The 14,736-nt window shown below is 31.9% G+C and overlaps 1 protein-coding gene across 1 annotated transcript; it reads right to left on the minus strand.

The window, feature by feature from the left end:
• Nucleotides 1-7,070: 7,070 nt before the first annotated feature.
• Nucleotides 7,071-12,862, minus strand: LOC139094844 (prophage side tail fiber protein homolog StfR-like). The gene is made up of 8 exons (XM_070646036.1): nt 12,795-12,862; nt 9,035-9,117; nt 8,724-8,945; nt 8,108-8,376; nt 7,978-8,027; nt 7,859-7,909; nt 7,711-7,794; nt 7,071-7,628 (listed from the first exon to the last, which is right to left on the minus strand). Exons 2-8 carry the CDS (start codon nt 9,078-9,080, stop codon nt 7,205-7,207), a joined length of 1,146 nt encoding a protein of 381 aa, XP_070502137.1. The 5' UTR covers nt 9,081-9,117; nt 12,795-12,862; the 3' UTR covers nt 7,071-7,204.
• Nucleotides 12,863-14,736: the final 1,874 nt, after the last annotated feature.

A 14,736-nucleotide genomic window follows, 5' to 3' on the forward strand; every position in this document is an offset into this window, starting at 1 on the left:
GCCATAACTCATTCATGGAATGTTTACCGACTATGCAAACCAGTTAACCGAAATATTTATTTCATGAATCTCTCAGACATATTTTTATACCTATATGTGTAAGATCATATTTTTTCTGCGTGGCTGTCTGTGTTTCAACAAAAATTAAAAAATTTTCATCGATCACCCAAAAAAAATGTTTAATAACATCCATCGTGTTCAAAAAAAAGCTCTTGTCCCTCGTGTTCTTTCATGCGTTTGTTAAAAAAAAACTTTGATTTTTCTCTCATTTTTCATGAAAAACGACAAGAAAAGAAAAAATTGCCTTAACAGTTTAAAGAAAACAGAGATGAAAAATCTTCTATTTTCATTTTTCATTAGATGTGAAATTTATATAAGAAAAATTATAGAAAATAAAGCGTGCAGAATTGGCATTTACTAGTAAAAAAAATTAGCTATATGTAGCATAAAAATGTATTTTTTCTTAAACTTTCGAAAACAAAAAAAAAAAGCTCTATGAATAAATAAAAAAAAGCTTTCAATGGAAACAAATTATTTCATTTCGTCCATAAAATGTGTAAATAATGTCTTTTTTAAACCAAAAAACAAAATAAATAAATTAAAGATTTTTCTTTGCATTTAATTGAAAATAATTCTACCCATTATTATGGAAATGATGAGTCTTATAAAATAAATGATAAAGTGTTCAAAACATTGTCATTAGTAAAAAATGAAAGATAAAAATAAGATAATATCGTAGCATAGCATTAATCTTGGCGTGTGATTTTGACAGATTTTTGTATGTGGAATTTTTAAAAATTTATAAAGATTTAAGATTTTGTAGCTTAATACAACCAGAACTATCACAAGTTTGTTATTTGATCTGAAATCTGGCATCAGACTAGCCTGACTCTGGCATTGTACTAAATCTTTAGTTTATACACTAAGTCAGAGTCAGGTCGACTTGTAGCAAGATTTTTGATCGATTTACCCGATTTGTGCTATTTTGGAGAGTTTTTGAAACTAACTGGGAATCACTTTTTATGAGATCAATGTTGAATTTCTGTTTATCGAGATTCAAACCTAGAAAATCCCGGATTTTCCAACTTAATATCCAACTAATAACTAAATCTCCGGTTGACTAAAGTCATATTTAATGAGAAAATGTCATTAGTCGACCTTCGTTTTAGTTCTTAAGTATGTAAACTCTTTTTCAAGTTCTCAACGCGATAATGAAGTGGCTGATACCCATGTCGCACTTCAATTTATACTTCGACCAAATATAGATCAAATTGTAGATTTTTACATAAACTAGTTAGGCAATTATCACCTTTTGCTATTCTTAAAATAACAGAGAATATATAGAAATGTGCTCAATTCTGTCTTCAAATGCTGATAGTGTCTTAAAGTATAAGTTGTTGCTGTAATACTAATAAAAGATTTTCACATTAATTCTACCTAATTCTCCTTTCAAAAGCTTGTAAAAATTGAATTATCCTATTATTGATCCTGCTCAGAAAAAAGCCCCAAATAAACAAGGAGCATGCTGCATGAGTATGCTTATGAAGTTGAGCATGTTTGGTTATATTCCTCATGAGCGTCATTAAGACGAGCAACACTCTTTGTCTGTTGAGGAACTTAGTTTGAAAATCCAACACAAAAATCTGTCAAAATCCATTCAAGTCCAATAAACCTACATAAAATACATATAAAACCATACACCAATGAAAGAATGCATCTATTTATCATCCTCAAAAAAAAAGTGAAATATAAGAAAAGATATAAAATTAAGCAAAAAAAAAAAGTCCACAACATCCAAACTTGTATATACATATGCAGACATTAAGAACCTGAATAGATGAAAATTAAATGTTTGAACAGCATATTTTTTATATAAATGAAGATAAATATCCTTTGTATAAAGAAAATTCTCTCAAATCTCCCTCTTCCTCTCTCTCTCACACACTATCTCTTTATCTATCTATATCTATTCATACATTAATCATGAACAGCATGAAAGGTTTTTTTGGTTGACAAAAGCAAAAAAAGATGACGAGAGAGATGGAAATTGATAAGGAAATGAAAAAAGAAAAATTGAATATTGATTGACATATTTGGTGTAGTTAACATAATTTAGTCATTATTTGATGTGTGTGCTGATGGCTGGAGATTGATGGATAGCGATTTGAGCCAGATATGAGCATTTTTGTAAGGAATCACTTATAGACAGTGAGGATACTCATGTGGTATCGAAGTTGCGTCACATCACGTGATGATCATTGACTGTTGAGGTATATACTCATAAACACGAAAGTGGCATGCCTGGATCGGCTACAAAAACCAAAGGCTATCAAAAGCCGAGAACACAAATCAGTCGATTTTAAGCTCTGCTCAAAAACTGAAATCAGGAACTTGAAATCGACTGAATTTAATAAATGTAATTCATCATTGGGCCAATCTTAGGAGCTGAAGGAACTGCGATTAACAATCTGTTGTATTACACAGTTTAGACCTACAGTTTACAGTGGGATTCGAACCACTTGGAAGCTCTGCGCATTGCAAAGACACTGAATTTAACTCTTTAAGTCGGCTTCTAGCTCTGCTTTAAGCTTCCTATGTATTTGCAAACAATATTACATCTTTTAAGCCACAAGTGTCGTCAAACTAGAAAAAATTATAGAAATTGAATATTCTGTAAATTTTCCCGATGTCGTCTGACTTTTTATTGATTTTTGAAACATAATTGAAATTTTTTCCACATTTTCTTCTTAAAATTCATCCAGAACTTTATCTTTGAAGTAAGAAAATTCGTGAATCTTAGTTCCAAATATTTACCAATCAGAAAGTTTTCTATTAAATTTAAAATATTTGTCAATCAGAAACTTTATATCAAAGTTTAAAATTGGATAAATAAATAATAAAGTTTTAGTTGCTTCCTTTCAGTATTTGTCAATGTCTTCTGATGTATGTCTTGTTATGTTTCACAATGGAGCATGTTGACAAATACCGGATTACGGATGCTATGAACTTTTTATTGTGATTAGAACAGTCAAACTAAGTTTGGCGACACAATTCTGTGTTGCTGTTTTATAGTAAGTTACTGGTTTAAAGACTAGCAAAAGCACAAGTGCACAGGAAGACGTTATGACTGGTTCATTAGGGTAGCATAAGTTTTACTCTCGACGCATACGCCGTATTACCCCGACGACATCGTGAAAGCTGAATTTGATCCAGTTGAGAGAGAAAAATGCGGTTCACCGCATTGTGCTGCTCGGGATAAATCATTCCGAGTGGAATAACCTGTGATTAGCTGACCATATGTCTAGTTATAAACTTGACAAAACTTGGCAAACTCCACAAATGTCAAGTTTATGATTAGTCATGCAGTCGACTAATCACAGCTTTCTCAACTCATGCACTGGCTTAAAATATCAATTAACAATAAAATCCCCATAAATGACGTTTTGCTTTTTTCCAACTCTGCACGTTTTTATGGCCCAGGGTATACCAATGGGTATCCCAATGCAATGTGCCTACCCACAATTTGTGTGTCGCAAATACACAAATCGAGTTATTGCAACTTCAAACAGCGAAAATGCATCTAAATTCGACTATACTTCCCAGGGATCGAACCCGGGTCGTTAGGGTCAGTTGTTCGACACTTAGCTACTCAACCACAACGGCACTGATACTTCTTCGCTGTCATATTCTTTACAAAAACTGAGAACAATGCATTAAAAGTTAACATTCGCATCCTACCTACTTAATAACAAAAGCAAAAGGGATGAGCTCATCTCTATAATCCTAATTCAATAATCAGCACACACATGAATAATGAATTTTATATTCATAATAGCCCCCCGAAAAAACAAGAAAAGCAAAACCAAAAGGAAGTACTATTATTAATTAATTATTAATTAAATGTTTGTCTTTAAATGAAAAGTAAAAAAATAACACAAATTAATATTCGACACAAATTAGTTCCACTATGATTCAGTAAATTGCCATAATTTTCATTCTACTGAGTTTTTTAACCTTAAACTTCTTATAAAGAAAAAGAAAATGAAAATGAAAGTCGGATTTTTAATGAAAATTAGCTAATTTCTGTGGAAAAAAAATGTATATTAAATTAAATAACCTTAATATAATTTTTATTTTGCGGTGTTGGGGAAGTAAAGGAAATAACATGATAAAAATTATCAACCCACAATTTACTTTTATTTTTGATTTGTTGCTGTATTTGTAATGCAAGAAAAAAAATTTTACATTCTTTGAAAAATATTGAAATAAAAATTAATAATTTGAAAAAAAAGTAATAATGAAACTTGATGTTATGCTTAATTAATTTTCTTACAGTTTTGAATTAACTGGTTGAACTTAAGATAGTGGAAAATGATAATGGACGTTCACTTATTACGTAACGCGAGACCTGTGCTTCTCACCGACTTTACCCCCTTTGCATAGGTCCTACAGTTCTTCCCAGTTTGCTTAGAACCGATTCAAATTTGTATGAAATGTTATACTTCACAAGTGCTAGCAGAAAAAATAGATCCATACTTATTTTAATCGATTTTTAGCGAACCAAAGCCAACTATTACTAACTACACCGATGTGGAGCCTAGGTTTCTTCAATACCGTCCATCTGACTCTGTTGCTGGCCTTATCACAAAGTTTGAAGAAATTTTCCGTCTTTGTATCCATCTCCTGAAAAAAAAACTGTTATTTAACAAGTAAACAGCTCTAAGATTATAGCCCTTGAAGAAACAATTAAGGAATTTTCCAGTAATTTTTGACACATTTTACAATATTTTAATTTAGAAAGCTTTGAAAATTCAAACAATTACAAGTATTTTGAAAGTTAAATTTGAACAATTTTGAACTTTCAAATTCAAATCTGATAAAAACGTTAAAATCTATCATTTTCTAATTTCACATATGAATTAAAAGCTGCAATTTCAGTTTTGAATTCGATATTGTTCCTTAGTTAGATTTAAAATTGTTAGTGATTCATTTGTTTATCAACACCTAAATTACAAAATTTTATCACACCTGCCATACAAAAAAATAATCAGATCTAACTAGATTTTAATTATTATCAAAATAAATTGATCTAATACCTTAATCCATCCGCAAACCTCATTAACTCATTAAAAATCTGATAATTTTTTTATCAACTATATTCAAAGTAAAGTTTCATCAGCCTTAGTACGTATCGATACTTATTTACTAAAGACAATAATACAACTCGTTTTTCGGTTGCTATGATCACTGCCTAAAACATCTTGCGGCACAGATAAACTCACGTGAAACTAAGGAAACGTCAGAAAATGTGTTTTGAAAAAGTGATGTGACGTTGAGCTTGTTGATGACGTTTTAATGCAGACTAAAAAACAGACATCCTCATCATTGTGTGTTTTTCAGATAGTAAATTTATAAATTTGTTTAAGAGTACTCGATGTTTGGTTACCCTTCGAGAAGGTTAATTTCAATTGGGTAATTAATTGATTAGATATTGGAACGGTGGCTTATTGCACTTCAATTGATTGATGCAATTTTAAATTAACTGTCCATAAATTAATATTCAAGGGTTGGGCTCCGAACATAGTTTCCTTAGATTTATTCTTATTTGGATCGAGTTGGCTCGGTGGTGGAATGGTTGCGTACTTTGGTACCTAATTATTGTGATACCGACGAAGTGTTGATGGGTTCGAGACTCGGCTAAAGACAATAGCGTCTTCAATAGCTTAATTGACAGGCGGAAACCGGCGATAGAACCAGCTTTAGGCGACATCTGAGAGAGTTCATGGATCATAGGTGATCTGTACAGCCATAGAAGTAACTAAGTAAGTAATAGCTCCTGGATCTCAATGATCTTGAATAGCAAAAGGTTTTTTATATCCCAATCCATGAAATCTTCTCTGCCATGACTTTGACTATCACATCATTAACTTTAATTGTACATCTTAACAATAGAATGTTAATTGCACCAAATTTATCAAACAGTTCCAGCTTTTTCGCTATTATTGCTGCCAATACACGACAAAGTCAAACGAAACAATCATTTTAATATAAAGCTACAGAGCTCTTGACTTTGAAATTCATGTCCAATGTGAAATTTACTGAGAAAAATATTTTTTTCATTGTCATCTTATATTGTGGATCATTAATAGTGATTGGGCATCGTTGGTAAGACATGAAAGTTCATATACGATAATGTTGTACAAACTGCGTGCCGCCAAAATTCTTTAGAAAGACGATGGACTTTACTTACGTACTTACTTACTGGAACCATGCTCCGATGTGGAGATGGTAGATAAGACTACACTGAAGTATAGGTCCAAACTTCTCAAAATCCCATGAGCAAAGGGGCCGTTCACTCATTATATTGCTCAAAAAATCGACAACCCCAAAGAGCATTAAGCAATGAATGACTTCAAACGATCCGATGCAGATACAGAAATAATGAATTTTTTAAGTAATTGTTAATAAAATTTGAAAGTCATAAAAAATACCAAATTTTCTAAGTTCAAATCCTAACAAATTCTTTACCAATAAAAGAATAACTCCATTCAATGTATAAATCTTTTTTTTTTGCGAATCTATATACTTCACAAGAATGCTTTTCGCAGTTTTGCAGAAACTGTATCACATTTTGCCAAAATTTACTCGAGAATGGTCTGTACCTCTGGGGTCGTTATCGCAGTTTGTGATCAAGACTCACTGCATAATGTTGACACCATCACTGGTTCCTTATTGTAGATGATTTTGTGAAAGGTGATAGACTTTCTCTTTTGTAAAAATTTTTCATATTTTTTTGCTAATTTATATACTTCACAAGAACGACTTTTGGAAACTTTAGAAAGTATATGATTTTTAGCCACAAAGTTTTTCAGGAATGGTCTTAATGACTTGTATTGCCATTGCAAGCCCCACCACAACATTCATCCTGCAATTTGGTAATCAGCACAAAATTGACCTTCCTTTTTGGAAAAATAATTTAAAAAACTTCTGTTTTTTTTTCAAAAATTTTTATTTATTTTGCTAACAAAAAAAAACAATAAACAAAAAACGTTCATAATTTACAGCCGTTGTATGAGTATAATATTAGGTATGATTGGATGTATGAATGTTTAGTGCTTGTGAAAAACAATTAAATAATGTATAATACAAAAGTAGTCAACAGTTTAGGATCATTTAGTGCCGTAGAAACAACAAAAACTTTCATTTAATATCCAGCATAGCTGTATGGTCCATTTGATGGTTTGAAGTCACTGCTGGTTCCATAATTATGATTAGCAGCAATTGTTTCCTTTGATGATGGTTGTGCTGATGATGACTTCCCACTGGCTGATGTTGACTTACCGCTGGCTGATGATGAACGTGCAACGGAATCACGTTCATGACTATTTGAACTTGATCCGGATGAGCTATTTGGTGGTGCTGATGGTGATGCAACAGTCAATGTTTTAGTTGATCCATGAGCATCCAAATGTCCATGTCCATGACCATGATCGTGATAGCTGCCTGATGAGATGTCATGGACACTCGATAAACTTGCTTTTGCTGCTGCTTCAGCGGCATTATTTTGAGCAATTTGTGCGCTTGTTTGAGCATCATTAGCTGCCTTAACCGTAGCTTCATAATCAATTCTATTCACATGAAAATGGAAAGTGAAATTTTTTCCATTATTTAAATTGGAAATAAAAATATAAAATTGCTGTGGAAATTTACCTAGCTTGATGTAATTGCTCCTCAATCTTTTCAACTCTGGCTTTTGCCTTTCCAACCATATTTGTCTGACTTGCGAGTTCAGCACTGAATAGAAATTTTTATTAATTAGATCTTAATCATGCTGTATGCTGATCATTAATATGCTTACCTAGCTTCTGATGCTGATTGTTGGGCATGTTCACCAGCTGTTTGTGCATTACTATGTTGAATAATTATTAATTAAAGTGAAATTTTTCAACACTCAATTTAATCTCAGGGGCTACTTACTTTAATGCTGTTTGTAAGAGTTGAAGATGCTGAAGTGCCTGCTGTGCTGACTATAAATAAATCACAAAATATCAGTTTGAGATCAGAAATATGAAAAATTACATAATAATGTGCTGTAACTGCTACTTACTTGCTGTGCTGCCTTTGCTGATCTCTTAGCTTGTCTGAGTTGAGCCAATTCACTTTCTAAAGCTTGATGTGCTTCCAAATTTTCTTGTTCGATTTTAGCCAAAAGAACTTGTTTTCCTTGTAATGCAGCCATAGCTGTTGCTGATGCTTGAAGAGCCAAATTGGCAAGATTGTTTTGGGCAATGTATGAGGCTTGTTTGGCGGCAAGTTCTTGATTGGCAACAGCTGAGTTGGCTTGATCAGCTGATCCTTGAGCAATGTTTCTTAAGCCTGAAATAAGGAAGTAAATTAAGCATTGGATTGAATATAAAGGCATTGTGAAAATAAAGAAAGCTTTAACGGATTTCATAATTTTGAAAATTTTTACCGGATTTTAAAAATTTGAATTTTTGAACTTTACTAGACTTTGAATTTTTGAAAACTAAAAATACGTTAAATTTAATTTATTTTTCATACGAAAAAACTCTTCTAGATAAATTTTTACCATCAAAACCTGACCCTAAAAATAATGATGAACCTCTGTGCTGCTTAGCTTTAGAAAAAATTCACGTATAAATTCACAACTTCCAATATCTATATCCTTCCCATCAACAACAATCATGTATTATAGCACTTACCAGAACCTTCACTGTATCCAGACTTTCCAACATGTTCTGTGCCATAAGTATCTTCATGTCCATGTCCAGAGAGCTCATGTGCTGAAAGTTCATGTCCAATATCATGTTGTGATTGACTTCCAGTATCATAGTCAAAGTTATAGTCATAAGATTCCTTCTTTTTGCGGTTATTATTGGATCTGGAAATTCTATATGCATTACGATGTGCCGCAAGTGACAATTCTGTAATTATTCATGGTGTAATTAAATTTAATTGTTAATTAAATTTGCGGCTACTCTTTCGTCTCGATTGCACGAGTGCATGTACATACCCAACATTACTGCCAAGAGTAAAAATACTGCAATATTAACTTTCATTTTCAGTCTCTGTCTTTCGAAGATTTCAAACAAATGGCTATAAATATATAAAAAATAAAAAATAGGAAGTAAATTGTGATTGTACAGTGCCCCGGTAACATGTCTATTTCTTTTCTTTTTTCATGATCATGTCTTGTTTTTTAAGATTTTTCTAGAAAATTTATGAATGCAGTTATGTACATTGAATAAGGCTAGTATGTGAATCACTTTGAGTGGCTTGATAGACGGCGGAATATCCCACGATTTAATAATACTGATTACTTAACAATTTCAGATTGGATTGGATTTAGGTGATTCTTAATCAAGTGCTCTAAAGGATCTGTGGTCAGGAATTTATACTCGATCGATGGCCCGGATCAGAAGTAAGAATTATCAATAAATTTATAGAAAACCATCGAGTATCTTTAGTATGTAGTATGAGTCAGAGTGTAGCTGTCTCAAAAACGACCGTTAAGTTTTTCAAAATAAAAATTTTGTCGTTAAAATTCAAATTTTTTTGACCGTTACTTTAACTTTTCTTCGTAACGTAAATTTTTATTTTAAAATAAGTTGAATTCGAAATGTTCGAATTTTTCGACAATCTAATGTCGAAAAACTCGAATTTGAGACGGCCACACTCTGGTATGAGTATAATTTCAATTCCTTGGACCGGTTTCTCGGTCCAGTGCAACACTTGGAGTATATCATTAAAGTAGACTAGTGTAGTCCGAAATTGAGCACCATAGCACAACTTGGAGGTTAGCTTTAACCAAAACCGCATAATACATAGGGTTCATGGTATTTCCAAAAAAAATCTTAGGATACTGGAAAGGTTAGGTGCATAGGTCGACTTAGCGGTCGTTGTTTACTGAGAAACTGGTATACAGGTCTGTGTAGCCTTATCTGTGTAACCCATTTGATGGCAACAAATGAGATCAATTTGAAGATGTGTGCAGCTCGGGATATTATGTAATTAAAAAGGATCTATACCTCTATGAATAGAGTCTGCAATTGTATGACAATTTTAGATTAAGATCTCATAAAAAGCCAATAGATGCAGCACAACACAGCACCCATACTCTCAATTTCCCAGCAATAAATCTTCTAGCCAACTTCCTTCACACTCTGCATGTACTACCGACTTTTTGTATGTTTAAATTGTCGGATAATAATTTATGGACATTATTAAATTGTGCAAAAAAAAGTAAAAGAAATGAAAAATATTGAATACATTTAGTGCCGCAACGATTTGCACAATAAATGGTAATAAGTGAATAAATATGAACAGATGTATATGTGCAGCATGAGATTATTATTTCCGGAATTTCTTTTACATTTAAGCTACACGATTAGATTATTGCTTTTACTTTTTGGGATTGTATTTCATTTTATTCGATGAATCTTAATTGAGCATAATCAGATATAAATGACTTATGTAATGACCATCATGTGTTGTCTCATCCAAATGGAACTGATTATCACACAATTATCTCATATTATTTTATTACTGCGGCTCAATTTATCGGACATAAAATATTCATTGTTGATTTTCATAATTTTTTTAAATTGAGTGTAAGTAATGGAAGCGCACGTACATGTGCATGGTCATGGCTGGTTTGTGTTACGGTAGTAAAATTAATTCGTGTCAATAATTATTATAGTTTATGGATATTAAAAAGTTATGCTGGAAAATGTTAATAAACTTTTGCATGCTATAGATTATGGATGATGTGCTTTATGAGCTGTATAAAGTGATTGCATTCAACTTTACAACTTTATTGTTCGTGAACTTTCCTTCTGGGAGATATTGAGTGGATTTATGGTTTTGCTGGAATTCTTTAATTTTTATGGAATAAATTTAAAAAGTTTAACTTTTGGAATAAAATGCATCAATTAATGTCCTTTGGAAATTGGATTTGAAGTTTGGGTTTCTTTAATTGAATCTATAATTAAGAATGACTTGATTAATTAAATTTGAGTTTTGGAATTTTAAATTTCCTAATATTTTCTTGGAAAGTCGTAAATTTGTACTGTTTGTGACAATTATGGGTTGGAAAAATCAAATTCTTGAAGATTTGGAAATTTCATAAAAGGTTGCATGAAGTCTCGGTTTCGACGAATTTTCGAGATCGTGATCAAAACCGGAACTGAGACAGAGACTACAAAGAAATTCTTTGAAGTCTTGATTTCGACAAATCTCGATATGGAAACTGAGAAGTTTTGGCTTGGCTTTAATAACCCTTAGTTTTAAAGAGGGTAAAAAGGCTACTGAAACTCCCTAATAGCCCCGAGTGACACAAATGAGGCAAATTTCCTCATGAAGCTTTTAGAATTTCGACAAGCTCTCAGACTTAACTTTTGAAATAAGTCACAAAAGTCATTATTATACGGGTGATACGGGTTATACTACCCGAGCGACACTTCTATTAACACCAAATGGAAGTAGTTTCGTATGACATGCGTGTGGCTCCATGTGTCCACTTGACTGCCAAATAGAGACACCTTCCATTTGATGTTGATAAATGGCGACATTAAATGTTATGAGATTATGTGTAATTCGGGTAAAGGAACCCTCAAATCTTGATTTTTTAGAATAATTTCAAATGTTAAGTCAGACTTAATTATATACTTTTTTTAAACATAACAATTTTACACATGGACGAGAATGCTTCGAAATACCAGATTGTCTTTTTTGTGAATCTAAACATTTTCTTTAGAATTTGTGCTCGAAATCTACTCGGATTTTGTATGAAAAAGTCGACTGAATTTGACTCGACTCAATATTAAATGCTAGTGGACTTAGAGCTCTGAATTTAAAGAGCTCTTTTAATAAGCCTATTTACTAACTTTAACTCTAACTTCCGTCTAATAGTAATTTGATTTTTGGAACTTCCTCAAAATCAACAAAACATTACAATCATCATAAAACAATCAAAAATTGTTCATAAAAGTCAATAAAATCAAAATCATTCAAATATCCATTACATGCAGCAATGGAATTAAATGATATCATCAACCTCAAGTATCACATTATAAAAAATAAGATTTAAAGTCTCAAAAGTACATCAAAACTTCATCTTAAAATACGACCTCTTCTTTATCTTCCGAGAATGTCTCGTACGTTTGTACTTCCAACCTTTTTTTGTAATTTACGACCAAAATCTGTCACAAAAAAGCTTACAAACGATAAAAAAGCTCAAAATTGTTGATTGCTATGGACAACAAAATCCTGTAAAGCGGTCACTTATTATTTTTCCCTTACGTCGCATTTAATCATGCTTAACAAAAGGTCAAGTAATGTATCTAAACAATTTTTTAGAAGCCAGTGAACTTTAAGGATCAGATGAGGGTTTGTTTGGAATTTATGGATTGTGATTCTTTAGAGAATCTGAGGATTTACATGCGAGTTGTTGTCTTGAGGATTTTTATGTCCAAAAAGGTAATTTTTTCTTTAAATTTCAGCACTGGATCTGCAATTTATAGCATAATAATCCTCAATGCACTCGCTTGCCATCTTCAAATAATTATTCCAACTATTAAGCACAATCAGCAATTTCACAGCAATTTTTAATCCATAAATTTCACTTTCCACAGTCAATTTATTTCCTTTTTACCAAGCCACATGTAGCTCATCATTACACAATCTATTTCATAACTTTTAATCCGGTTTTCAATTAACTGCACTCAATAAGTTCTTTATATCCAAAATTTCAAGTCTTTAAAGCTTAAACTTACTTTTTTTAATTATTTTAAATTTTTTATTGCACTTTTTTTGATTTTTATTGCTACTTTACTGCTTTGATGCTCAATCTGTAATGCTTTTCCAAACAATATTTACTCGTTATATATAGATTCGAGTTGTGGCTTAACATCTTGTACATTTCTACTCTCTTTTTGCTGCAATTGCTGTTGAAAAAGGTGGAAATACAATTTTGTATTCGCATGAAAAAAGAGCTTTTTTTACTCTCTTCTTTGTGCTGTACATGATGCTTTTCATTGTATTGCTTAGTCAAGTTAACTCACCTGACATTGCATGCTTTGTTGTGGCTGGTAAGTTGAAAGAAAAATTTGACATTGTGAATGAAAACTTGTCATCTTAAAGACATTGAAAAATAAATCCTATTTATGCTGCCTATGGGTGCTTGTTGTTATGAAAAATGTGTTAGATAATATGCTTATGAGTAGGAAGCATTTTCCATATGTTGGGAATATTTTAATAAAGCTTAATTAAATTTGATAATGTGTTAAACGTTGAAGGTTTTCGTCCTTTAGAGAAATGTCAACATTAGAGGTTTCAATTCCGGAATTGAATTTTATCTCCAAATAACCAGAAAATTCAGAAGCAAGCGTAAAGCTGAAAAATATTTCACTAGCTTTTAACGGTTTTGATTACTATGGTTAATAACCCCGAACAATTTAAATCAAAAAGGCTTGACCATGAAAATTTTAAGGCTCCGTTAAAGCTCTCCTATCAATACCAAATGGAATCCGTCTCTCTGTGGCATCCATGTGGCTTACATAGAGCTTAAGCAATGCCTGAAATACTCTGTGACGGAGTTTTCTTCTCAGTAATCTCGCAATCAATCCCTGGATTCAGTACATTTTAATCCCAGGATTCAAAAATCTAGTTAGCATAAATTGCAACTGGATGTAGCCAAGGGCGTATTCAGTGGGGAGATTTGGGAGTCAAACCCTCATATTTTTGGAAAAATTCTTCGAATTGCTAGGAGTTTTCGTGAATAAATCGAAAAATTCCCCTAAATTTTGGCAATCCATTCAAAAAAATTTCTGGCTATGCTTTTGGATATGGCGATGGCATCGATCTAAATGTCCCATGCTTCCATAATTTTTTGATACATTTTGTAAAAAATATCTGAAAATTTGGACATTTTGAACCTTTTCATTCAATTTACACCCAAATATCACAAGCCGGTTAATCAATCCAAAATCTGTCACTAGATCGACGAGATTCTGGCATGACTCAAGATTTAACACCAAGTCAAAGTTTATCGGTCTTGATCGATTTTTGATCGATTAACCGACTTATGCTATTCGGATATCAGCCTGGTTAAATTAAATAATTTTAAAATTGAATAATTCAACAACATCTAATTTTATATCTTAATTAAATAAAGAGATATGCTCTGATAGTTTTCTAAGGGTTATACAACCCTTTTGGTAATTTTATCTCTTACGATGCTTAATACTTTTCATCTCATTGAATTTCAAAATTCCTTTGATGATTTTCCAATCATTTAAACAATTCAAGCAATTATAAAATGTTGATCAACAATCTCCAAAATATTTAGCATCAATAATAATAGTTCAATATACATGCAACAAGAGTCAATGCTCAATTTTTAAATCATAATCACTCAGCCCAACAATGAACAAGTTGTAAACATTTTTGCTTTAATTTCTCAATCAAAATGTGATTATTGGAATTAATTTAACGCTGATTTAACGTGATCAATTAACAGTTGGTCAATGTGAGTTAAATCTCATGTGGAAAATTGTGGAAAAAGAAAAATAAAAAAGATTTTAATGCACAAATCAAATGGAATTATCAGTCGAATTAACGGAATTAGTTCATCTTTTGTTAGAAGATAATTGAATTTTTTTGTTGCCGATCGACGAAAATCGATGAAATTTCTCGACTTACAAGACATTTTCTTAC

Source organism: Chironomus tepperi, unplaced genomic scaffold, assembly GCF_022539635.2.
Source record: "Chironomus tepperi strain 1889 unplaced genomic scaffold, CSIRO-AGI_Ctep_v1 contig_33, whole genome shotgun sequence".
Classification (NCBI taxonomy): Eukaryota; Metazoa; Arthropoda; class Insecta; order Diptera; family Chironomidae; genus Chironomus; species Chironomus tepperi.